The 24,498-nt window shown below is 41.1% G+C and overlaps 1 protein-coding gene across 3 annotated transcripts in view; it reads left to right on the top strand.

Moving 5' to 3' along the window:
• Positions 1-8,393: 8,393 nt before the first annotated feature.
• EYS (eyes shut homolog) overlaps positions 8,394-24,498 on the top strand; it is a 500,175-nt gene continuing 484,070 nt past the window's right edge. The window contains exons 1-3 of one of the 3 annotated variants that reach the window (XM_080997889.1): positions 8,394-8,522; positions 12,405-12,509; positions 24,256-24,378. In XM_080997889.1, the coding sequence (XP_080854015.1) occupies positions 8,519-8,522; positions 12,405-12,509; positions 24,256-24,378 (232 nt within the window). In that variant the 5' untranslated portion in view covers positions 8,394-8,518. Of the gene's footprint in view, positions 8,523-12,404; positions 12,510-16,270; positions 16,905-19,273; positions 19,374-24,255; positions 24,379-24,498 lie in introns of those variants that run through there. The other 2 variants (XM_080997887.1, XM_080997888.1) reach the window with 2 other exon arrangements.

Here is a 24,498-nt window from a genome sequence, read left to right as displayed (position 1 = left end):
TAAGAGAAGTGGCCGTGCATGTACCCAATGCCTGGTAGCAGATAATGGTGGGTGTGCACCATTCACTTGGCCCTCCTCTGCCCAAGTCACTGTTGCATACTGTTATGAGTTTGTGAGTGCTAGACATCCTAAATCCCTGAGTCCAGTAGGTGTTAGAATTTAATTAAGGCTTGAGGTGTTAAAACCAAGAAATAGCCCTGGAGGTGAGGTGAGGTGACCCTGCGTGTTTGGCTGTGTACTAGACTCTTCTAAATCCCCTGGAATCAGCTAATTAAGTCAGGCTAGCCTCCGGTGTGAAATGATAACCTGGGGAATTGCACCAATAGGACAACAGAGGATCAAACAAACTCTGTGTGAGATGGCAAAGGAGTGAGGCCTCTTTCACTCTGCAGATAAAGCCAAAGGTTAGAGAAGTGTGCGGGAAGCAATGTGAGCCAGAAGCTCAGAGTTGGAGCTTTGTGACCATGAGATGCAAAGTGGCAGGCAAGGCATGATCCCTGATGTCTGTTCGGATCCAGGGCTGAGCCTATGGACAAAGCAGGATGCTGGGAACCCCTCCATCATAGGCTCAGGCTGTATATATGTATAAATAAACCATATACCATGAAGACACGACAGTCTCCGCTGTGCCTCCTTTCCAAAAGGAAACAGAGTGCCTGGAACCCCCTGGAATCTCGCACCACTCAGATACTGGGGGTGGCATGCAACAATACCATGAAGGAAAGGGGGAGGAACAAGGCAGCAGCAAAGCTGGCACAGTGCAGACATGCCAGGGAAGCTGATCCAGTGGTTCTGCCCATGTGTTTGCACCACACTAACCTTGCTGCCATCTCCCCCTGCTCCTATCCATCATAGTATGCAGCAGTGGCCCAGCCAAAGGTAGACTGGGTAAGTACTGCAGCCCCACTGTGCCGTCTGCTACTGCAATTACCACACGGGAGAAAATGAGCCTGCTGCAGATATAGCCATGGTATGCCTGTAGAAGCCTTCAAGACTATCAGAAAGTGCATATTCCTATGCAGGGTTTGGTAGGCTTCAGATGACATGTGTTGGGTCTCTTCTTGCCAGTGCAGCTTCAATAACATGTACAGGCTCGCATCACTTATGAACCACCAAGCCAAATGCAGCTCACCATCCCTGCAGCTTTGCTCCGACGGCATCCCTGCTTTTGTGGTACCAGCCAGAAAGCAAAAGCGGGGAACTCTATCAAGTACCCTGGTGGGATGCCATAAATTGCTGGTGACATCAGGGGACCACCAGTTGTACGGATCTAGTATTAACTGATCCTAGAATAGACACATTCAATATATAATACTGTTTAACAAGGGTGGTTTCAAACAACCGTTTTTAAAATGGTGGGCACTAAAAAGAATAATAATAGCAAATATAGTGAAGTGGTAACTGCAATTGTGTGCTGGAATGGTTCTTTAAACCCTCTGGCTAATAGTTACATATGTAGTCAGACGACAATTGCCACATTTTCCTGCTTTCCCACCATGTACTGTCTTGTAGAGTTATACCCATGACATTCATATCCATCTCTTAGTTTCAGAAAAAGCATTAGTAAAAGGAAGAATTTCTATATCTGAAAAGTCCTGATGCCCGGATTTCTTTTTAACTATATAGCTTCTTTCACTTAGAACAGAAGATAATGGATCTTTTTCTTACCACCTTGAAGAAAGGGAAAGTGTAGGTCACCAGTCTTTTCTATAAATCCATGTTCTGACGGAAGGTGAATCACTTCTTTTCTCTGTTCTACTTCTGATGGCAACCTTTTGGGTTGGACTAGATTAACAGTCATGTGAAGTATGCTGTAGACTGAAGGCTTTTTATGCAGTACATTTATCTGAGAATTTGGGGTTTATAACATTGGTGCTGCACACCAAGTAGGACTTTGAACAATTTTCACATTCTCATTTCTTTGAATGGGAATCTGCTCTACATATTTCTCCAATTAAATTTTTGCTATATTAAACTGGGATTGAATTTTAAACCCATGTGACTGCCCCTCGTTAATTTGAAGTGTGTAATGAGGGTGGAAAAAAACGTGCTCATCAAGATATTAATTAATAATGTCCCATCTTTGAGAAACATGGCACACCACAAGTTAATCTTCCTTTTTTTCTCTCCTCATCTCTAAAAAGAGATCTTATAAAGTACTTGGTAAAGTGCTACAGAGTATATCCAACTAAGGCACACTCATCCTACTGAAATCAATGTACTTAAAACCAATAATCTAAGTATGACTAAAGTTAGATAACATCCTACGAAGAAAACATATTCCTCCCCCCCAAAAAAACAGGAGGGTCGGAAGCTCTATTCATCAGCCATATGACTCAGATGGGATTTATCTAGACAGCCACTCAATCAGATAATCAACCACAGTTGTGCAATGCAATCAGACACACAGATAAGAAACCTTAATATGATATTTGTGCTGTTAGAGAAGCCTGTTAGAAAACATGATCTCATTCTCATTTTGAGAACAAACTAGTCTCTGGGTTTTACAGCATCGGCTGGATCAGCTCGAAGAATTTATGTGACCAAACTGTAGCTCTTGACATAAAATGTGCATAGCACAAAGTGTTTGAGAATATTGGAATCCTAAATTGCCTATTTTGGGCAATACCTGTAAAAGACAAATAGTGGATCCATTAACTTTGTACTGTATCCATGCAAATATGTTACAGAAGCTATTTACATTATTATTATTAACAAGAAGAAGAAGAGGAAAAAGAAGAATTTATTATTTATACCCCACCCATCTGGCTGGGTTTCCCCAGCCACTGGGCGGCTCCCAACCAAATTTTAAAACACAATACAGCATTAAACATTAAAAACTTTCCTAAACAGAGGGATAAGTGAGCCAGGCCTGATTCTTGTGTTTGCATGGAAAAGAAGTTAATTTTCCCTGATCCAAATTTCCCTTAGATAATCGGAACTAGCCAGGGAAAAGGAGCTGGTAAGACACAACATAGCCCTGACTCTCCCAGTGTTCCATGAACTGGTCAGTAAATGTGTAAGGGTGCAAGTGTACAGTGTAAGGGTACTTGCTTGTGCCTGGATAAAAGTTTCAGGGGATCTCAGCACTCATCTTAAACAGGCAAATATTGCAAGTCCCAAATTCTTCTCCGTCCTGAATTAAAATCTGAGCTGATGAAGAATTCCTGGCTTCCCACTCTTTTCACTAGGCCTTAAACCCCAGGAATGACACCATGTGCAGCCCAGAGAATCCCTGCTAAGCCATGCAGAGCTTTAAGCTTCAATTCTCACAAGCTTCAAGCTAACCCAGTGGTGGTTGTTGATGATGATGCTTTCCTTACATTTATAAAGTTATAATAATTAAGCCAGCCATTGTTAGTTGGTTGTGTTCTGATAAAGCAAGAATTCCTTTCTCTCTCTGCCAATATCTAGCATCATCCCAAGGATGTAGCACACACCAGAGATTCCTTGGTGCAGCCCTCACTATAACTGACATTTGTAAAATATTCCTAGAAACAGCAGCCGTGCTTAATAACCCCTTGTCCTTGAGCCCTGACTGGGCAATGAGAGGTGGGTGGGAACACAGGACTCCCCCATGCTTGCAAGAAATATGCCTTCTCAGTTGTTCAGTGAGCTGTTAAAAAAATAAATACTATTAAGTCACATAAGAGTAAAGTATACCTCTAAAAGAAATCTGAGTGTGAGGACTATGCCCAGAATACGAGGATTTGGAGAACTACTGAGCTAATGCAGTTTTGTTTTTTTTACAAGATATGTGTCATCACCAGCTTCATAAAACATAGTTCTGTAGTTCATCTTGGGAGTCGTGCATTTTCGCAACAGCAAAATGTAGTTGTTGGCATTAACACAATATCTTGCCCTGTCTACTCCTGTCAATGATTTTTGATAGTTGAAAATAAGTAAAGTATGAGTGATAGTTGAAAATATGTAAAGTTAAGAACTATGTAAGTTTAAATGGGAGGAAAAAATCCAATGTTTTTAAATATATTTTTCTGCAGGTTTTTCAGGGCTTTTCTGTGAAAAGGAAGCCAAGCCATGTGACTCAGGGCCTTGCTTGAATGGTGCTGTCTGCGTGGATGATGTTGACGGGTATGGCTGTTTTTGCCCCGAAGGTAAGTTGTTTGACACAATGCATCTTTATTATAAGTGACAATTTGCCAAGATCGCCCGAAGATTGCAAGGTTGTCTTCGCGACGATCTTCAAAGCATTCAAAACATCCTTCCTATCAAAATAAGTTGTTCAGTCCTGAAGTTTCATTTGCATCTATGTCCATCAAGGCAGCCTATTCGTATGAAGGTTGCAAATAGTTATATCTAAAAGTGTGAATGTATGTCTGACACGCTGCCTGTGATTCTTAACTATGTTACAACAACAGTAGTAAAAAAAAAAAAATATCCACAAAAAACAACTCAAAGGCCAGTGAACTGGTCTGCCTGTTTCCTAAAAATATGTCCCCATAGGGTATAACAACCTGAGTAAAACAAATAGTAAACTAAGATTTAGGAAGCGGTGATACATTTTCAGCACAGCACGAAGCACAAAGCATTTCCTTTTTACTCAAGAGTATATTATTTCTTTATTTTTCCTATTGGTTATAAAATTAGGGACACACACTGTAGCTGATTTGTCACTGTGCCTTTAGTCAATTAATGCCTGTTTTAATTAAGCATGAGCATGTCTTATCACTGGAGCTGAGAGTTAAGGGCACAGTTTCGTTTTTGGAAACTGCAGTGTTACTGCAATGTGAAGCTTGGGGTGGAGAAGCAATATTAAATATCTTAATTTCTTGGAACAATGAAGAAGCTGTCGAACCACTTCCACCCTCCTTACCTTTGAAGGTAAACAATTTATCCAGACCCACCCCAGCCTCACTTTACTCTCCAACTGTCCTGTTCCATCTCCACCATACACTGCCAATCCTTAACCACATGCAACATCCTGGGATATTTCATACTATCATTTTAAAATGTATGGAATATGAATCTCTTCCCTACACTGGCACAGCACCCACACATAGAAAGAACCCTATAGGGCATAGTGGAGTCCACTTCCCTTCCTCAAGGGCATGACCAATTCTTCTTCTTTAGCCAAGAGCACATATCCACCCACCCTGTCCCTTCTGAAAGACCAGGAAATGGAATGGAAAGAGGCTCCATTGAGCCCTGTGGAGATTCTCTCTGAGGTAGTGACTGAGGGCAGCACTTATGGATGGGAATGGCCGGGACACATCCTCATCCAGTCCTCCACCATCTGCTCAGTCCAAGTGTGTGGGTGCTGAGCTCACTTTGCCTCCCGGTGCACCATAGGGCAGACTCCACTCTGCCCTATAGGGTTCTTTCTATGTGTGAATGCTGTGTCACTGTGGGGAAGGCAGTCGTGCTCCACATATGCAGGATTTTAAATCAAAAAACAAAAACAAAAAAACCTCAGGAAGTTGCATTGCAAAATATGATTTCCACTTATTGTCGTATAAAATTACAGTCATAGCTCAGGTTACAGACGCTTCAGGTTGCGTTTTTTCGGGTTACGGACACACCGAAACCCGGAAGTACCAGAATGGGTTTTGGCAGTCGCACATGCACAGAAGCGCCGATTTGCAACCCACGCATGTGCAGACGCAGCGCTGTGGGTTGCGAATGTGCCACCCACACGGATTACATTCGCAACCCGAGCGTCCATTGTATATCTGATCATTTCACCAGACTTCGTTTCGATTTGTGTCCAAAAATGGAAGCGTGTGATCTGAGGATGAAGTTCAGACAGGATAATGCAAGTGGGTTGCTCTCTTCCATCGCTGGACTCTGGGGGAAATAAAACTTGGTATTCACGGCGATAATTTTTGTGGATTGGTTGTTATCAGGAACAGAGACATGGGTCTGATTAAAGTCTGTATGTGAGTGAGATCTGTTACTGTATACATTATTAATGAACTCAGGGTAATTGTAAAGTTTTATGACTTAGGGATCAGTAGAAATTGGTTCCACGGTCATTTTGAGAAATTATGAGAATATGCCTTGCACTGTGGGCGCTGATAGCTTAGCATTAGTCATGGTCTTCCCGCAGCCATGGCCTGTGACAGCACTTAATGATAGTCATTTTGTAGCGTGACCATGCATTAGAATAGATTTACAAGAGCATAAAATGTCACATACCAAAGTGGAGAGTTCTTTGTCAGCTCTTAGAGCAAGACAAAAACCCTACACACCTGGGAGTGACGATTGTCTGCAACACGGGTGCAAGGCAAGCATTCAGCTGAAAGCAAGCCATAGAAAAATAAGAAAACCCGAGCGTGAAACTTTGTTGGCAGATTAGGCAGCAGAACTTATACAGGCTCTCTTGGTAGTTCTGCCACCATTCAAAAGTGTGAGGAATGGTTGCCTGGGGGTTGGGCTTTTCCTGTCGTGGCCCCTAAATTGCAGAACTCCCTCCCCCTCAGAGGTGCATCTAGCACCGTCATTGTACAATATTTTCCACATTCATTATTTATACATTTCCACCGACAGAAAGGATTCGTAGATGCTTCTGCCCGTCTCCTCTGGCTTAGCCAATCAAAATAATCCCTACTAGTGGGCCTCACCACTGTCTGCAGCAACTGTTTCCCCCCAGAAATGGCTTTGATGGGGCAGTGGATTCTTTTGTCCTTTCCCCTCCCCTTTCTCGTTAGCTGTACAAGAAACTGTGTGGGTGTGTCATGCAACCTGTCAATAAGCCCACCTTAAGCCAATCCAAACCATGCGTTCTTTTTGTGAGGGTGTTCACAAGCAAGTCAGAACCATACATTCTTTTGGAATCTGCAGAGAGGAATTTCCTTCCCAGAACACTCTGTGGAAGAAACAAACAAGCTAGCCAGCCATTCTTACTAATACTGTAATAGGTTAAGATCTGGTGAAGGACAATAACAACCTTGTAAAATACAGTGGTACCTCGGGTTACATACGCTTCAAGTTACAGACTCCGCTAACCCAGAAATAATACCTCGGGTTAAGAACTTTGCTTCAGGATGAGAACAGAAATCGTGCGGCGGCAGCGGGAGGCCCCATTAGCTAAAGTGGTGCTTCAGGTTAAGAACAGTTTCAGGTTAAGAACGGACCTCCGGAACGAATTAAGTACGTAACCAGAGCTACCACTGTATACAGTTTTGGGTGTGTCACCACCACCCCTTTGTTTTCCCTTCTGCATGGGTTTTGTTTCTCTTTGTCTCTTTCTCTTTTTTGTTTGTGTCTCACCATGTTTGGTGCACATACAGTTATGTACTTTTTGAACTTTCAATAAAGATGTTACTAGGTGGGAAAGCTAGCCAGCCTTGAAAAAGTAGCAGGCTTTTAAGCTTATTTTAGAGAGAGAGAGAGAGAGAGAGAAGGCAAGAAGAGAAGTGTGTGCTTTTGCTTTTACCTTGGTTTGCTGCTTCTTAGTGTCTGTATATTCCTCAAAAAAACAATAACCTGAAGTATACATTTAATGTTTTAAAATGTGTATTAATTGTGTTTTGATTTTAATTTACTGTTTTAACTGTTTTGTTATGCTTTGGGAGACTCTAGGATAACTCCTCTGTTTTAGGAGATGGTATAAATGCAGCTAATAGATTAGGTCCACTTAACTAGGAGTGAACGCTATTGAATGCAATATGTAGACACAGGGTGGCAGCCCAGGGTAGCCCCCAGACCCAATAGACTGATTTGTTCATGTGCTGCCTTCCCATGACCATCTATTTTGTGTTGAGTCAATTAAAAGAAGTGAGCCTGGTTTTCTTTCTTTTATCCTCACAACCCTTGGACATGCTGTTAAGTCATTACTATGCCTCTTTAGGGCTGTACCTGTATTTCTCTCCCTGTCACACTGGAACAGAAGGACTAGAATAGAAGTTAATGGTTATTGAGGTCTTTCTTAAACTAAAGCAACACTTCATGTCCTGAGCATGTTCCAAGACTCGGCTTCTTTTTTTGTACAGTAGACGCTTTAGCAACCTAGGTCGCTGAATAGTTGTAAAAATGAAAAAATCTAAGCAAGAAATATGCTATAGAAATGATAACCATATGGGTGATTGTTTTGCATACAGGGCTTGCCTGGTGTCATGTTCATGAAAACCCATTTGCGTAAAGGACTTCCTAAGTATTTACAAGTTGTGCTGCTCTGACACAGCTTTATGCTTGCTGCCCTTGTTCCTTTAAATGTGATCCTTCTTTAAGGACAAAGGGGGATAATTTACTAATGACAGATGAGGAGCAAGGCAGCTTTTAGAAGCGTTCACTGTGAGCCATAAAAAGAGAATTATTTCTGTTTTACAGAGTAATTTGATAAGGATTGATTTATTATTTACAAAAGAGAGGACTGAGAAAGGAGACACAGGTGTAGATAAAGAATATACTGCCCCCCTCTCTCTTTCTCCTCAACCAAGGATTTGAAGGCCTGAACTGTGAAATCAACTTTGATGACTGCTCCTACGGCTTCTGTAAAAACAATTCAACGTGCTTAGACCTGGTTGCAGACTACGCTTGTGTTTGTCCTCCAGGCTTCATGGGTAAGGTATAACCCAAGCCTTTAAATGAAACAATAAATATTTAAAGACTCCATTATATCTTGCAAAATTAAAAGTAAATAAGTGCCCATAATGACATTTTATACACTGCCACACTGCTAATAAAAACAGAATAAGTAACACATTGCAATAACTCCCGTCAATTATATTCCTTAATCCTCTGATCATAAGATGAAAGTTGGAAATGCTGATGTTAAAGTTTCCGAGTTAATTAACAGGGATGTTAAAGCATACTCATGATTTTTTCATCACTAACTCACCTGGTAGGGGGAAAAATAGTAACTAGTTCAAGTACACATTACACTCAGACAAGTAATGGACACTCCACACATTAAAAAGCAGTGTTTTTTTGCGATGGTGGTACTCTCTGGTACAGAGTACCACCACCTCTTATTTGTACTGCCCATGTCAACCGTTTTGTGCTGGCACCCATGGCACTTTTATCAAGATATGACTACTGGCACCTCATTTTTACCTCCTGCTCCAAAGAACTTTGAATATAATTATTAGCTTCCATGCCCCACTCAGGATTGGGGTACAAAAAATGTGTTGATAATTGTTTCTAAGAAGAGTTTTCTGTTTTCTTCATGGATACATACATACATACTGTATACATCAGCTGATTAGGAATTGCTGATTGGTAATGTAGAAGTCCAAACAGCATCTACACAATATCCTGGAAATCTGAAGGCAGAATCTATTAAAAATGCACAAATGAGGACTTCCAACTTAAGGCCCTGTGTTTCAAGGACCTTCGAGAGGCGTCATATACTAAACTAAACAGTTAATTTCTCTATAAAGGATAAAGAGTTGAGCTACCAGTGAGTTGCATAAAATTAAAGGGAAAATCAATTATGGTTCAACAGCACAATTTTCTCTCCCTGTTAGAAATTAACCAAAGTGCCTTGTTTACATGAAATCAGAGGCATAATTTGCTGAAAGTTTCTCATCTGCAAATAATTAGCATGATTTCTTTAATTAGAACCAAAGCTTAAGAGTTGAAATCATCTGGAGAAAATGTGTTCATTCATCAACTAAGAATAAAATGAGATGAAATGAGACTTGTTCTTCCTTTTTGTGGTTGGTGTTTAGGGAATGCTACCAAGCTTTCTTATTTTCACATTTCAGTTCATGTCCTTTATTTTGGAAACAAGAAAATGAAAACAATGTTTCCACTTGAGACATAGTTATAATTTAATGCATTAAGGATTTCTTTAATGTCTTTTCTGATCATGATTGAGATAGAGAAAGGTAATAATAACAACCACTGCTACAATCACAAATTTTGTCCTCAACTGAACAACAACAAAAACCCAGCCAAGTATTCTGGTTTTATGATTAAAACACAGGCTTAAAAGTCATTAAAACAGACTCATTTGGATTCATTCCTACTCTGGAGGGATCTATGAAGTCTATATTCACAAGTTAATCACATTCAGTTTCAATTCCCTCTATTTACTCACTCTGTAAAATGGGAATAATAGTGATTAGGCATTCAGGTCTTTTGCATATACATATAAGACTAAAGCATTTAAAACACCATAATTGTGTGATTTAGCCACTGTTATATGTCTTTTTTTTAAAAGACCTGTATAGTTGGTCTGTTACTCCCATTTTACAGATTAAAATTAAGATTGACTGCTAGTGACTTGCAAATAGTTGCTAGATCCATAGCTGAGGAGATTCTAGGACCCAAGAAACTAAGCCTGCCACATTTCAAGCAGGTTTGTTTAAGAGTTTTATACCATTAAGTTTCTTGTTTTAAAAGCAATGAAAAAAAAGTATTTTATGCCAGAACTAGATGCAATTTATAGGCATGGCGGTCCATTCTGAAGGGATGAAGGCTGCCAGCTTTCAGAATGATAGGTACAGTGATTCTCCCACAAGCAGTGTCAGATTTACGTATAAGCTAAACAAGCTATAGCTTAGGGCCCCACTTTCTTGGTGCCCCCCCCAAAAAAGGAAAAAAACCCTGGATGTACATTTCCAGTTGTATTTCAGTTCAACAATTACTTTGATAAAATACATATTTTGTTATGTGCAAATGGCTTTAGATACCTATTAGGTCCATAAATTACCATATAGCATATATTCAACACAAAAAACAGCAACAATTTGTTGTTGACAAAGGACAGCTGGACATATAAATGGCGCCATTAAATCCGGCCCTGCCCACAAGGGCAATATTTTGGGGTGGGTAAAATAAAGAACCACTTAACCTCTCTTAATAATTTGCTGGCAGTCAGTCTGAAAACTAGTGACATGAGGGAGGTGCCACTCAGTAAGTAGGTTGGCAATGAGTAGCACAACTGGCAGCTCCGTAACTTAAGGGGCAAGTAGGCTTAGTTGAGTGGGGAAGAAAATACCAGTCATAAAGGGGGTAATGAGTGACAGCTACCCTAAAATCTAAAAGAATATGGTAATGCTTTGAACAAGCAGACTAAAACCTAGAGGAGGAAAAAAAGCAAACAAATAGAATTGAATAATAACTGAAACACACATACAGCAGAAGCAGCAGGAGGGTGAACTCAAGAGAAGTTTGCACAGGGCTAAAGAAAAATAAGAGAAAACAAACAGGATGACTAAATAACTAAAATAGGAATTTGTTTATTGGAAAACAGAAAGTGATTGGAATAAAAAGGGACAAGTACATCATACATGAGATAATCCACAGCTGAAATGAGCGTGGCGGGTTTTGACCCCATACTAAGCTCTCTTCAAAGTTTGCAAACTGACGTGAGCTTGGGAGGGAGGAGAAAGAAAACCTGGCAGACTGAAAACAAATTGATTTAAGATTTTGCTTTTAACTGTATGTAATTGGTAAGGATGCCAGTAATCCAGCATTCTTCTAAATGCCCTGCTTTCCGTCAACATCCCTCCCACAAATCACTGTGATCGGAATGTCCTGGGGAAAGAATTCACTGTGATAACCTAGACCTGACCATCAAAACAAAACATTCCCCCTCTCCACCTCCCAAACTCACTGTTTTTGTAAACTTTGTCCTATGGAAAGACCTTAACCACAATTCCAGGTCTGGATGACATGGTAAGCCACACCTTACCTTGCCATGATGTATTGTGCCAAAAGGACTTGGGAGAAGCAAAGCAGGTATGAGCTCCTTCCCAGGAGTCAGAACATTTGTGTGGTCCTTGCTTGGCCATAGTTTGGCTCACCGTGATGTGCAAACCAGGCCAGTGTGGTTACTGTTACCTATCTCTGCAATGTAATTTGAAATCTTACGACTTTAATGTGGCTTCACTCATGCATTCTGGAGGGTAGGGTGGAGTTGTTAATGGGAAATGCTGAGATTAATGGCAAGCCGTAAACTGGCTATGGAGGCTGTAAGAATGGTTGTACCTGTGTTTTGAATTTTAGTACTTCAGGTTTGCTATTGAGCTGCTGCTGAGCAAGGCTAGGATACCACTTTCTACTTGGAGATGGTGCAGCTAGTGGCCCAGTGTCCGCCATTTTGATATGCCAATAAGATCAGGCTGTTACTTGGTCTTCACTGGGGTCCTTCATTGCTTGCCAATGTGTTTAAGTCCATAGAGACACGATACTAACTATAATTATATTGCAGCTAAAGGGATGTTATAATAACCACACAAAATATATTAGTAAATACTTTATTTGCTTCGTATAATCCTGCCTATAAAGATCTAATTTATTTAACTGCTGTCTGTGATCTATAAAAAAACCAAAAACCTCTTTCCTTTAAAGCTGTCAGGCAGACATAAAATACAATGTTCCCAACCAGGAAAAGTTAAATTATGTAGTTGTCACTTGGATTATGAAGTAGCCTTTTTGCTATCCCAAACCCTACATGATTTATAGTTTTAACGTTTCATTTTCTTTTCTGTCAGACAAAAACTGCTCAATGGACATTGATGAATGTCCCTTCAAGCCCTGCAAAAATGGAGCCAGTTGCCATAATTTGATTGGCGAATTTTACTGTAACTGCTTGCCAGGTAGGTGCTCAGGTGTTACGTGGGTGAAGAGTTAAGACAAATGTTTGGGACAGAAATAGAACTAATTTCTTCAGATGCATTATTTTAGATTCAAATTTGCTTTGTACATGCCCCCGCCACCCCCGCCCCCATCACCCACGCACAGAAGCTATACAAATGTTCCTGCAATGCACAGCACATTTATTATTAGGACAGCATCCTCTATTTTTATGAATTTGGTTGCAGACCATGTCGCTTGAATACCTATCTGAAAATGAGGTGTTGCATACTAATGAGGAGAGGTTATTTTATATGAAAATATCAACTGCATTCATAATAGATCCTGCAGGGTGTTCCAATTCTAAAACCTTTAAATATGATAATACACTGATTTGCAGGACACAATTGTAGAAGAATTCTGTTGTTGTGCATAGGCTGTGCTGAAAAAAACAACCATCCATGCCCCTTAGCCTTGCGGGGCTTAGAAGGTTTAGTATGATGAATAGTGTTTTCATTTCTGTAGCTTCTTGCTTTATTTATTTTTTTAATGCCAGAAATTTGGTACTTCAGATTGCTTTAACTTGTTAATCACAATACCCACGGCCTTCTCTCTCCTCCTTTCCTTCCTTTTTCATACATTGATAAAAGTTAATACCATGTTTTGTTTGGTCATGCTGTGTTTTTTATTAACTCCCAATATATGGCACAAACTGGAAACTAAGGCCCCAGTCCTAATTCTGCCATTGTGCAAGCGAATCAGGATGAATGCTCAGTAAATAGGTCATCTGGAACCCCCAGGTTTGCAGTGGTAAGTGGTAACAGATTCAGCACACCAAGCAAATTGCAAGCACATTTGCAAAGCTAGGCAGGGTCCAGTATGGTTTCAAACTGGATGGGAAACAGCTTGTTGAGATTCCTGCATTGCAGTGGGTTGGACTAGATGACCCTCACGGTCCCTTCCAATTCTATGATTCTATTCAGTTGGCAACTCAAGGTATCCAATCTGGGTCTGCTGCCAAATGTCTGATTCAAGCCTACTTTAAATCGCATCATACCATGAAATAAGGATACCAAAGATTTTTATACCTTGCCTATAACATACCCCTCAACTGTCCTTATTTGGCCAGGATGGCCAGAAAGAATTCATTAAGCTCCCACTGTGCCTGCCTTCATCCTGGGGCGTCCTGATTCTCCCTGCAGCGGCCTTGGGAAGGAAGCATGAGAGCTCCTTCCCAAAGCCTAGTTAGCGATTACTAGGCTTTGGAAAGAAGATGGGTGGACTCTGGGACACTGTCAGAGCCCTCAAGCCTATTGCCCAAAGCAAGACAAGCCCCTCCTCTTGCTGCTTTCTTCGGGTGAAGGAGAAGGGACTTGCCCAGCCGTCACAGCACCCCTCACCTGAGTATTTTAGAATTTTGTGTTGGACAAAATGCTTTTCGCTTGCAACTGTATGCGGTAGATGGGCAGTGGAGCTTTACTTAGATCTTTCAGGAAATTGATTGGAAGTCTTCTTGATTTTTCCAATTCTAACAGGAAAACATAATAGGAACTTCATAAAGTTTTATTTGTCCAGGATTTTTCCATTTCACTCCTTTACTGCCTCATTTGGGTTCCCTTCTCCTTTGGATATCCAGGACCATTAACTTTAAAACTCCTGAAAGAAAGTAGCGCTCTCATTCTTCTGCCACCAGCCTGGGCAGTTCCCAAGCTGCACAAGTTCTGTGCATTTCTCAAGCCTTGGGGCCGTTGCTTCAATAATGCGTGCTGCAGTGCAGGGTCATTCTAGAGGTGAACTCCTGCCCTGGAAAGACAACCTTCCTCCCCTCCCGCTGCATCCACTATGCAAGCAGGAAGCAGGTGTCTGCAAAAAAGTGCAAATTGCTCAGTGGACTCAAGCAAGTGAGCTACACCATAAATGTCCCCATTTCCATCTGAAAAAATGTTGGAAGGTATGCTATAAATGCCTTCAACATTCCAGGTTTATATTTTTTTTAAAGAACACCCATGTAAAGTATAATGTGAGATTATTATTTTTTAAAAGTTTCGCAACCAGTAAATAAGGAAAAAAAACTATGAAGTTATCTCCCACGAATCAGTTAATGTGTATATTCATGATCTAGACAAGGCAGCAAGCAGTGAAGTAGGATTTGCATATCCAACACAGCTCTTATAGGTTGTTTTGGCCTACAGAGGACTGACTGGTTTTCAGAAGTAAACAATGCTAGTGGAATGGGCAAATTGATTTCAAAGCTGACTAATGCAAAGTAACGCACATTGGGGAATTATCGCCCATCCCATAGTCAACAGTGCTTCAGTGACTTTCTCTTCTTTCTTTTTTTTCTTTTTGCTTCAAAACCAGAGTATTGTATTGCAAAGAACAAGGCTTGCACTATCCTCTAAGGTCTATCTTGCTGTTTCTCATTATCACTCTTCTCCAAGACTGCAATCCTGCACACAGTCCTGTACACTGACCTCATCGTGATATAAGAAGCCGAGCTGTGTGCAGAATTCCAAGCCGAGAGGCACAAAGCATTTATAACCTCAATACACATTTTGATACTGCTCAGCATTTCTTCTGCTTCTCCAAGCATTTCTCTGAACACCTTGGGCAGGATTCACCTAATGTCAGCAAAAGCCTTATTGCAAGGACTTGTGCGTGCAAAATGGGGATTTCCCCCACTCTCCTCCACCTGTGTGCCCACCTCCCGGGGTTGTCTGGAAAACATTAAGGGGGGAGGAAAGGGATGAATGTTCCATCTGGTGAGTTCCAATGTTTTGCACTGGCTTCACTTGGTTTAGCTATGTTCTACCTCAGGGATGAGGGACCTTTTGTACCTCCAGAGCCTCAATCATTCCTTTCTGAATATTCTTCCAAGGTCCACATGCCAGCCGTGGCTGGGGCTAGGAGCAAAAGTGGGTGGAACAATGAATTTACATGCTGCCTTTGTACAGTAGGAGGGACATGGGTGGCGCTGTGGTCTAAACCACAGAGCCTAGCGCTTGCCAATCAGAAGGTCGGCGGTTCGAATCCCCACAACAGGGTGAGCTCCCATTGCTCGGTCCCTGCTCCTGCCAACTTAGTAGTTTGAAAGCACATCAAAGTGTAAGTAGTTAAATAGGTACCACTCCGGCGGGAAGGTAAACATCATTTCCGTGCACTGCTCTGGTTCACCAGAAGTGGCTTAGTCATGCTGGCCACATGACCCAAAAGCTGTGCCAGCTCCCTCGGCCAGTAAAGCGAGATGAGCACCGCAACCCCAGAGTTGTCCGCGACTGGACCTAACGGTCAAGGGTCCCCTTTACCTTTTTGTACAGTAGGCAAGTTTCTGCAAACACTCGCACGCCTCTCCTTATCCTCCATTGAGGCAAACAAGGAATTGCCAGAGTTCAAGGACACATTCTAGCAAAGGCATGCAAGGAGGGTATAAAGCAGAGCGTGTGAGGAGGGTGGCTTTGGATGGTGTGTGGCCTGAGGTTCCACAACTCTGTTGTACACATTTCTCAATATAATTTTGGCTTTTAAAATTGGTATAAATTGCTTACACACATCATGGCAATAAATTACCAGCCACCAAAAGCTGGGCTTAAAAAGTCTTCATCAAATGTCTTAGAAAGTGTGCCCAAAATGGTACCATTCGAGTCTAGAGTAAACTATGCAATGCCTCATGTGCATTGAAATGAAGTTTCCTATCATCACTCAGCAGGACACATCACAGTGTAGGAGAGGCAAGTGTACCAGACTCTGACGACCATTTGGGGACCTGTGGAGCTTGTTGATGACCCATGATTGGAGATCAAGTTTGTTGTGGTGGTTAGAGAGTGAGATTAGGGACTTGGAGACTAGGATTCAAATTCACACTTGGCCATGAAGCTCACTAGGTGATATTGGGCCAGCCACTGTCTTTTAGCCTAACCTACTTCCTACAGTTGCTGTGAGGATTAAATAAGAATAATCATATGCCACCATGAGCTTGGAGGAAAGGTGGGATGTGAATGTAGTAATCAAAATAAAAATGATTATAGTGTATGGCCTTTGAACAGGGTGACCACAATCCAACATAGTTAAGTCGTCAGAAGTCAATGTTCTGCTAGCAGGGAGTAATTCTAAATGGCAGCCAACATCCAAATGTCAACAAAGATCACACCCTCCTCAGGGACCCTTGTGCCAAGTTTGGTAATACTTTGATACAAGTGGCATATAAACTTTATGAAACAAACAGACAGACATCTATAGACTGTATGCTTCCAGGACTGTATGCAGTCCTTCTCAGGAATCCTACATGTTTGCATAGAAACAAGTCCCATTGAGTTCAGAGAAGTTTATTCTTCATTAAGTGGGCATGAGATTGCAGCCCGAATGAATTTATTCACAGCTATTCCTTTCTTCAGCACACAGCACTTGTAGCAATTTTCCAGGTGTTCTGAAAATCAGTTGATAATGTTGTCTCAGCTCTTTTTATCCTTCAAAGTCATTTTTTTTGTACGAAACCTCATAATGTTTGTTTTCAGTGCCATTCTCCCAGAAAATGTGTAGTGTGGAATGGTTCATAAATCTAATTCATGGCACATTTTCAAAATGCATACAGCCCTATAAAAGCAGTTAAAATAGCAATAGTCTAGAAACAGGGGAATAGTATATGCTTGGTATTAGAGACCTGGATGTTCTAATGAAAATCTCTGTTAGTCACTCATGCAGTCATTTTATTGTTCAGAGTGGTTGGCAGACCTATTCCTATGCATCATCACAGCTGCCCCGTGAGACAAATCATTGCCCCCTTTACAGATAGGGAATGGAAGCTGAAAGTTCTTCAAGACCATCCTTTTTGTTTGTGGCTGAAATAGGGTATTGAGGGCAGTTCCCTCAGGGCAGATTTTCTTGCCAATGGAGTATCTTTCCTCCCACTTCTTCATATTTTATTAGACCATATGTGTCACACTGAATGAGGGACAGAGATTAAATAAATGTTTTAAATGTGTGCACATCAATAAAATAAACTAGTGATTGCCAACATTTTGGGGTCTGGGGCACATCTGGAAATTTGAAAATGGCTGCTGTCAGGAGTGTGGCCTGCCACAAAATGGCCGCCGCTTCCAAAAGAGCAGGAAAAGGAAAAGAGATGGGAACATAAAATAGTTCAAATATTGGCGGCGGCGGCGGCGGGGGGGGGGTCTATTCAATTTTGTTTGTTTGTTTGTTAACAAAAGATATTATTAAAATGTTCTACTTTTCCAGATTCTGTTAAGTCTTGGTTGTTATGCCACTGTTGCGGCTTTGCTGCTGTAGAATATATATATATATGAATGAATCCAGGAATCCAACTGAGACATGTCTTAAACAGGAAGGAAATCAAAACAGAACAGCAACCGGAGGATTCCTGCATTGCGTCCCTCACCTCCACGTTTTTTTCCAAAAAGTTTATCAAGCTGCCTATCAACTGTTCCATGCGGCTAGCTGGCAGCAAAACAAATGATTCCTGTGCTTCTTTTCCTACTGCAAAACACACATTTTTAAAAAAGCCTCTCAAGCAGCTGCCTGCTGGCTATACTATGTGGCTGGCAGGTAGCAAAACAAAACAAAAAAAGTAGCAAGTGGGTGGAGCTGAGGACTATTAAACAAAACAAAAGCAGGAAAAGTACAGTCTAGAGAAGCGAAAAACAGCAGCTCTTTAGGACCCCAGGGGCACCTACTGCCTGGCGTCTAAACAATCACAGCTTTGGCTTCACTCCTTGACTAGAAACACTGATAGGTGGGAGCAGCCAGGCTGGTTCTCCGTAACTTTTTTTTCGCCTAGGAGGGATAGATAAGTAGAAGAAAAATTCCTGAAAACAAGGTACAGGGATCAATCAGAGCTGCACAAAAAAAGTATGAGGAAAACTCAGTACATAGAAACCTAACCCATTGTAAAATTATTACCAAGTGGGAAAAAATGAAATCTTAAAGCAGGGTTTTCTTCTTTCTGTTTGGGTTCTGGAGAAGTTACAGCACAAAAAAGCACCGGAGCAGGAGCAATGAGAAGGTGGGGATGGGACTGCTTGTGTGAAACAGAGATGAAGCTAAGGTGGAGGCTACATTCATATGTAGTTTATTCCATTTCCCCCAGCCTTTCCCTAATTGTTAATTCCCACATTATACTTGAGCTTTCACATGACGTGAAAGCAACTTCCAGAAACATAGCAGAATATAATGCAAGTTCAGAGCTCATTTCCATATTACTGGCAAATTGATTTTCACACACACACACCCAAACACACACACCTGGCCAGATGACTGAACAATCTCTGAGATTTCTTTTTTAGCTAAGATATGCCTCTAGCTAGCCTAACAACTAAAGCCAGATTTTTTTTTTACTCACCTACTGGCAATTGCATTTTCTTTCCCTCTGATTCTTATTGGTTTTAGGCAAGAGGCAAAAGAATATTTTGTGTCCAGATAACTCACAGAACTAAATAATTGGAGAAGATCAACTTGGAAATGCCAGCTTTTAATATATAAGGTTTTCCAACGGAATGAAATTCCCGGTGAAGAAGAGCATCTGTATTGCATATTCTTTTAGTTGCATAAGGTTTGATACAAGACATGGAAATAGCACAGACAGAAAGCCTAGATGTAATGAGCTGGAGGATCTGGGGCAGGAGAAATGGTTTTACCAGTTTCAAGTCCTCTAGGCAAATATGCCATGTTGCATTGCTCTTATATCTGATGCAATGCAACATAAAATAATACAGTAAAAACAAAGCAGTTGTTTATTCCACTGCTATTCAACAATATATATTTATATTTGCAGTTAATGTACAGTTATCCTGTGTATTAAATACCCTGAATGAATTATCACAGAAATTAAAACTGCAAGTACTGTGTGACAAATTCACCCATTTTCGAACAAGGTAATCGCTCCCTCTTCCAGTGCATTCCACGATGACCTTTTCAAGAAGTAGTTATGAGCATCACTTTATGTGCCTACTGATAAGATAATAATTGATAGCTAGCATTAGGCTTTAGGGGCTCCAATCTTGGAGGTGTGACCCAGCATTAAAGCCTGTAAACCTGGATCAGTTCATAAATGACAATGAAAAGACAAGACATACTACAAGGAAACAAACACCTTTGGGATAAAGACGCATTTGGGTAGCCATTTATACTAGCTCAAGGTTATCAGGGGAAACCGTGTCTCTTTGGTTGTCTTCTATGCAGCCATAATTCAAAGATATCATATAATAACAATGTACTACTTTCTTTTGTTTTAGCAGATGCAGGCTTATTCCTTAATGCAAGGTTTCTCAAAGTGGTTGACACTGAGCCCCTGGAGTTTATGGGATTTTGCAGTGGGTGAATAAAAATGTAGGGGCAAAAAGGGGATCAAAAAGGACCGGTGGAGGAAAAGAAGTTTACAAATTATAGTGTGCAAAAAGTAATTAGGAACTATGAGCCTCAGAAATAAGAGAGGTACCACAACAGACCATGGTGCTTTATTGCTAAATATAGGTGAAGATTTTCACCTGTTAAATGTTAAATATATAGTGAAATTGGTTCAATTTACATTCCTTAGAACTTGGGTTGAGGTCAGTGTCAACTTTAGAAGCTCATTAAGGGGTCAATAAACTCAAAAGTTTGGGAAACCCTGGCTTAATGTGACACCTAACTACCAATTCTAGTTCCCTTTCAAATTAGGAGTGGGCTTCCACTGCTCTTAAATGGGAGCTAGATGGTTACTGGGCTAGATATGCTGCAATGGCAATAGCTTTTCAGTATTCATTAAATAAGTATAATTGACCCCTTTTGCTTGAAGTACTAGCAAGTGAAAGAGCGAAACATTGATTTCTGTGTGGCTATTACTACCATGCCAAGTTTAGTGTTCTTGCATTCATTTACAGAGCCCTAAACAACCTAGGTCCAGAGTACCTTAGGGATTGCCTTGACCCTTATATCCCAGCTCAGTCACTGAGACTCTCTGTAGGAGTGTCATTGGTGAGGCTCAGGCGACAACAAGAAATGAGCCTTTATTGTTATTCACTTACTGTTATGGAATACCCTGCCAACGGGTGCCATATACATAAAATATATGTGCAGGTCAGTAGTGAGGTTAGGGTGCCCCAGTGAGATCACCAGATTGACTCTTCCAGTGTGCCTGAACCACCCCAAATTCACTTTTGCACAGCCCTGCATCACTCCTGGCACCGTCCTGGGATACAGAAGAAGAAGAGTTTGGATTTGATATCCCGCCTTTCACTCCCCTTCAGGAGTCTCAAAGCGGCTAACATTCTCCTTTCCCTCCCTCCCCCACAACAAACACTCTGTGAGGTGAGTGGGGCTGAGAGACTTCAAAGAAGTGTGACTGGCCCAAGGTCACCCAGCAGCTGCATGTGGAGGAGCGGAGATGCGAACCCGGTTCCCCAGATTACGAGACTACCGCTCTTAACCACTACACCACACTGGCTCTACAGCAGGGTGCCACTGCTGGGAAGCCATGTTCACAGCACTGCCACTCCTCCTTGGTTGCTCCTGCCAAATAGTACTTAAGGAATTTCAACCATGCCAAACAGACAACATGACATCCTTCTAGGATGCTTCATGAAAGTCGGTTGTTGCTCCACAGATACGCCACTTGAAGGCATGTGTGACATCTGTCTCATGGGAACCTCCACTAGACTCCAGGGTTTTCTTTCATCTCTCCTTGTCCCTGGTGCTAGGAACGCCACTGTTAAAAGAATCACTTCTTTTCTTATAGGTTGCTGAATAATTAAATTCTTAATAATGCCATTTTAACCTTACAAGTAGGGCTTGCACTCTTGCTATTATAGATGTGAGCACAGTGTAATCAACAGGAAGCATTTGCCCATGTTGTAGAAAAATTCTTATCCTGAGGGTTTTGCTTATGCTTCAGAATGACCCCTTTGGGAATTCGTCAAATACTCTTATCCTGCTGAAAATGTTCCTGGGAGATTTTCTGAAAACCAAACCAAAGTTGAACCCTTCCTTCCCACTGATTATCAAGGGAATATTTAACTGTGACTTGCGCCAAGGAAACCACAAAATTTTCACAATGCCTGTGAAAGCTTTCTTTTTTGTGATGCGCAGTCAATTAAAAAAAATAAAAAAGGGAGTGGGTAGATGAATGCAGATCAAAATGGTTTGGTTTGGTTTGGTTTGGTTTTGGAGGGGAAAGCCTTTACTGTGATGGAGGCTTGTTGTTTAGTCGTGTCTGACTCTTCGTGACCCCATGGACCAGAGCACGCCAGGCACTCCTGTCTTCCACTGCCTCCCGCAGTTTGGTCAAACTCATGCTGGTAGCTTCGAGAACACTGTCCAACCATCTCGCCCTCTGTTGTCCCCTTCTCCTTGTGCCCTCAATATTTCCCAACATCAGGGTCTTTCCCAGGGAGTCTTCTCTTCTCATGAGGTGGCCAATGTATTGGAGTCTCAGCTTCAGGATCTGTCCTTCCAGTGGGCACTCAGGTCTGATTTCCTTCAGAATGGATAGGTTTGATCTTCTTGCAGTCCATGGGACTCTCAAGAGTCTCCTCCAGCACCATAATTCAAAAGCATCAATTCTTCGGCAATCAGCCTTTTTTATAGGGAATAGCGTTCTGTAATTCCAAAAAGTCATTGTGAAATTCTTCCATGGTTCAGTGTCTGTTTCTGTCTAGTACGAATTGCTACCCCATTAAAGATTGCCCCAGCTGTTGCATGAAGGACAAGTCACACCTCCCTGGAGTGGGGGGATGATTGGGGAAGGCTGATCTTTGCAAATTCATTGGTAGCCACTACATCCTCCCCTGGATTCTGAACAGGCAACTTGAAATCACCAATGGCTCATTGCACCAAAAATCAAAAGAAATTGCAGTACTGCCCTTTGGTCTTTCTCTGTGCTTCACAAGAATTTAGATTCTCAAAAGAAAAAGTTTATGCTACAGAGGACTCTGAGCATCTGCAGAATGCATTTCCCTCTCTGTTCTGTAAATACCACCACCTCTAATACATTAAGAATCTGGACCACTGATTTTCTTTAGGGATGAAGCCAAGTAGTTGTGGCCACAGTGAACTGCATTCTACAGACTTCCAGGCATAGGGGAGTTCTGCATTCCCCAATTTACAGTTTCTTGAATGTCTACTGCAAAGTAATTCTTGCTAGTTCAGTAGGACCTACTCCTAGGGAAGTGTGTATAGGATTGCAACCTTAATCAGGGAAGAAGGCGCAAAAAACCGTTTTGATGAATCTCCCCAGTCTTTCTGGAACCTGCAACATACAAGCTCGCCTCTCTTAATGAAAGGCATTTCTCTAGCATGTTCTTAATTTGTGTATCAAGAGTTCTTGCTTCAGCTGACTGTTTTAACTTACCACGTTAGCAAATGTGATAACAGCAGTTTGAGAACTGTTGGAGATAGTTAATAGAAAAATAAAATTGTCCCATTGCTAGAAAATAGCCAGCTTTACTATAATGCTAATTACTCACTTTTGATGTCATTCATATTGCACAAGCATTAAGCGGTTACTGGGCTGCCTTTAAAAGAAAGGTTGCTAGCATTATTAAATTATGACGTGTTGAGTTTAAAGGACACATGTCCACATACGGACACTTAAGGAACACAACAGAAATGGCTGCAGAGAAGTTCTTTCAACCAAGCTCATTGAATTGGTGCTGATAGGCACCTCTAATAGTCTCCCCTGGCATACTGATCACAACGTTTTGCTTTCACTCTCAATCTTGTTATTTGTGTTACTTGTATTGTTTAAAAATAAAGCGAAGAACAGAAATGACATTCAAGAGCAAGTATAAAATCACTGTTTTTGCTTGTGCTTACAGAATTGTAATGGACACTTATTTTCAAAGCTTTCGCATTCTTGTTCTGCTTACATCAACATTTCCTTCTTAAAACAGTAGCCCTGTAAATAAGATTCTTTACAGAAGTTGAAACGCTAATAAACTCCACTGCTGACAGTGGTGATGGTGTTGAGATTTTCCGGAATTCAAGGAATTGCATGCCTTTTGGCATCTAATGTTAGATTTCTTAACCCCGCTCCTCCCTCAGAAAACTATTCTGATGTGCCAGAATTGCTCAATAAGTTGTCGGCACATTTGCTTTGAAAATAATTAAAGCAAAATGTCAATGTTATGTTCACTTACCTGTGAATAAGTACCATAAAACTTGGTAGGGCTTACTTCTGAGTAGACACATACAGAACTGCACTGTTGGAAGTGTACATTTCAGATCTTTTATAAGGCTGTGCTAACTTGTCACATCGCTTCGGGATCTAGAGAAGGCACTGGTTCCCTCTCTGCAGTCCCTTGTTCTTCAAGGATTCTTGATTTAAATTGTGGAGCTTATTCGGTCCATTTGAACAAGCTACTTTTCTAACAATTGCTTTCTAGTAAATTAAAAAAAAAAGTCATCAAGCACCATAATACATGTTTTTATATCAAACAAAAAATGAAGATGTCAAGAATCCTTCTGCTGCCATCCCACTTACCTGGAAGTAACCCTCATTGAACTCAGAGGGGTTCGCTTCTAATTAGACATGTAGAAAATGGCAACATTAGTCACTAATATTGGGAGGGGGGCAGAAAAATGATGGGTATTACTTTGACATTTATTTTTCTTGAGTACCAACTTTGAAATGCTGTTAAAGTATTGCAACTAAAAACTTTGAGAAATAATGTTGATAGGTTTTTTTATTTACCTTGTGGAAAAGTTATATGTATACATATATAGTTACAAGACTTTTCTGCAGTAATCTTTGCTTATTCACTTTATTTCTCTGTTCAACAGGTTTTACTGGTAAGCTGTGTGAAACACCTATTGGTGGCTGTTTGTCACGACCTTGTGGCGCTTTCAGTCTCTGTGAAGATGGATTTGATGGTTATCGTTGTTTCTGTGCACCTGGTTTTATAGGTAGGTTTGGATCTAAAGATACTTTAAATTCATTAAGCAGACCCCTTCCCCCAAACTGCTGCATAGCAGCTAGTATTTTGTCTTTTTTATTTTTTTAAATGATATTTATTACTTTCCAAC

This window comes from Podarcis pityusensis (assembly GCF_964106645.2).
Source record: "Podarcis pityusensis genome assembly, chromosome: 3".
In the NCBI taxonomy this organism is placed as follows: domain Eukaryota; kingdom Metazoa; phylum Chordata; class Lepidosauria; order Squamata; family Lacertidae; genus Podarcis; species Podarcis pityusensis.
Note: the sequence above shows the minus strand (reverse complement) of the source record. Positions and strands in the feature narration are given on the sequence as shown.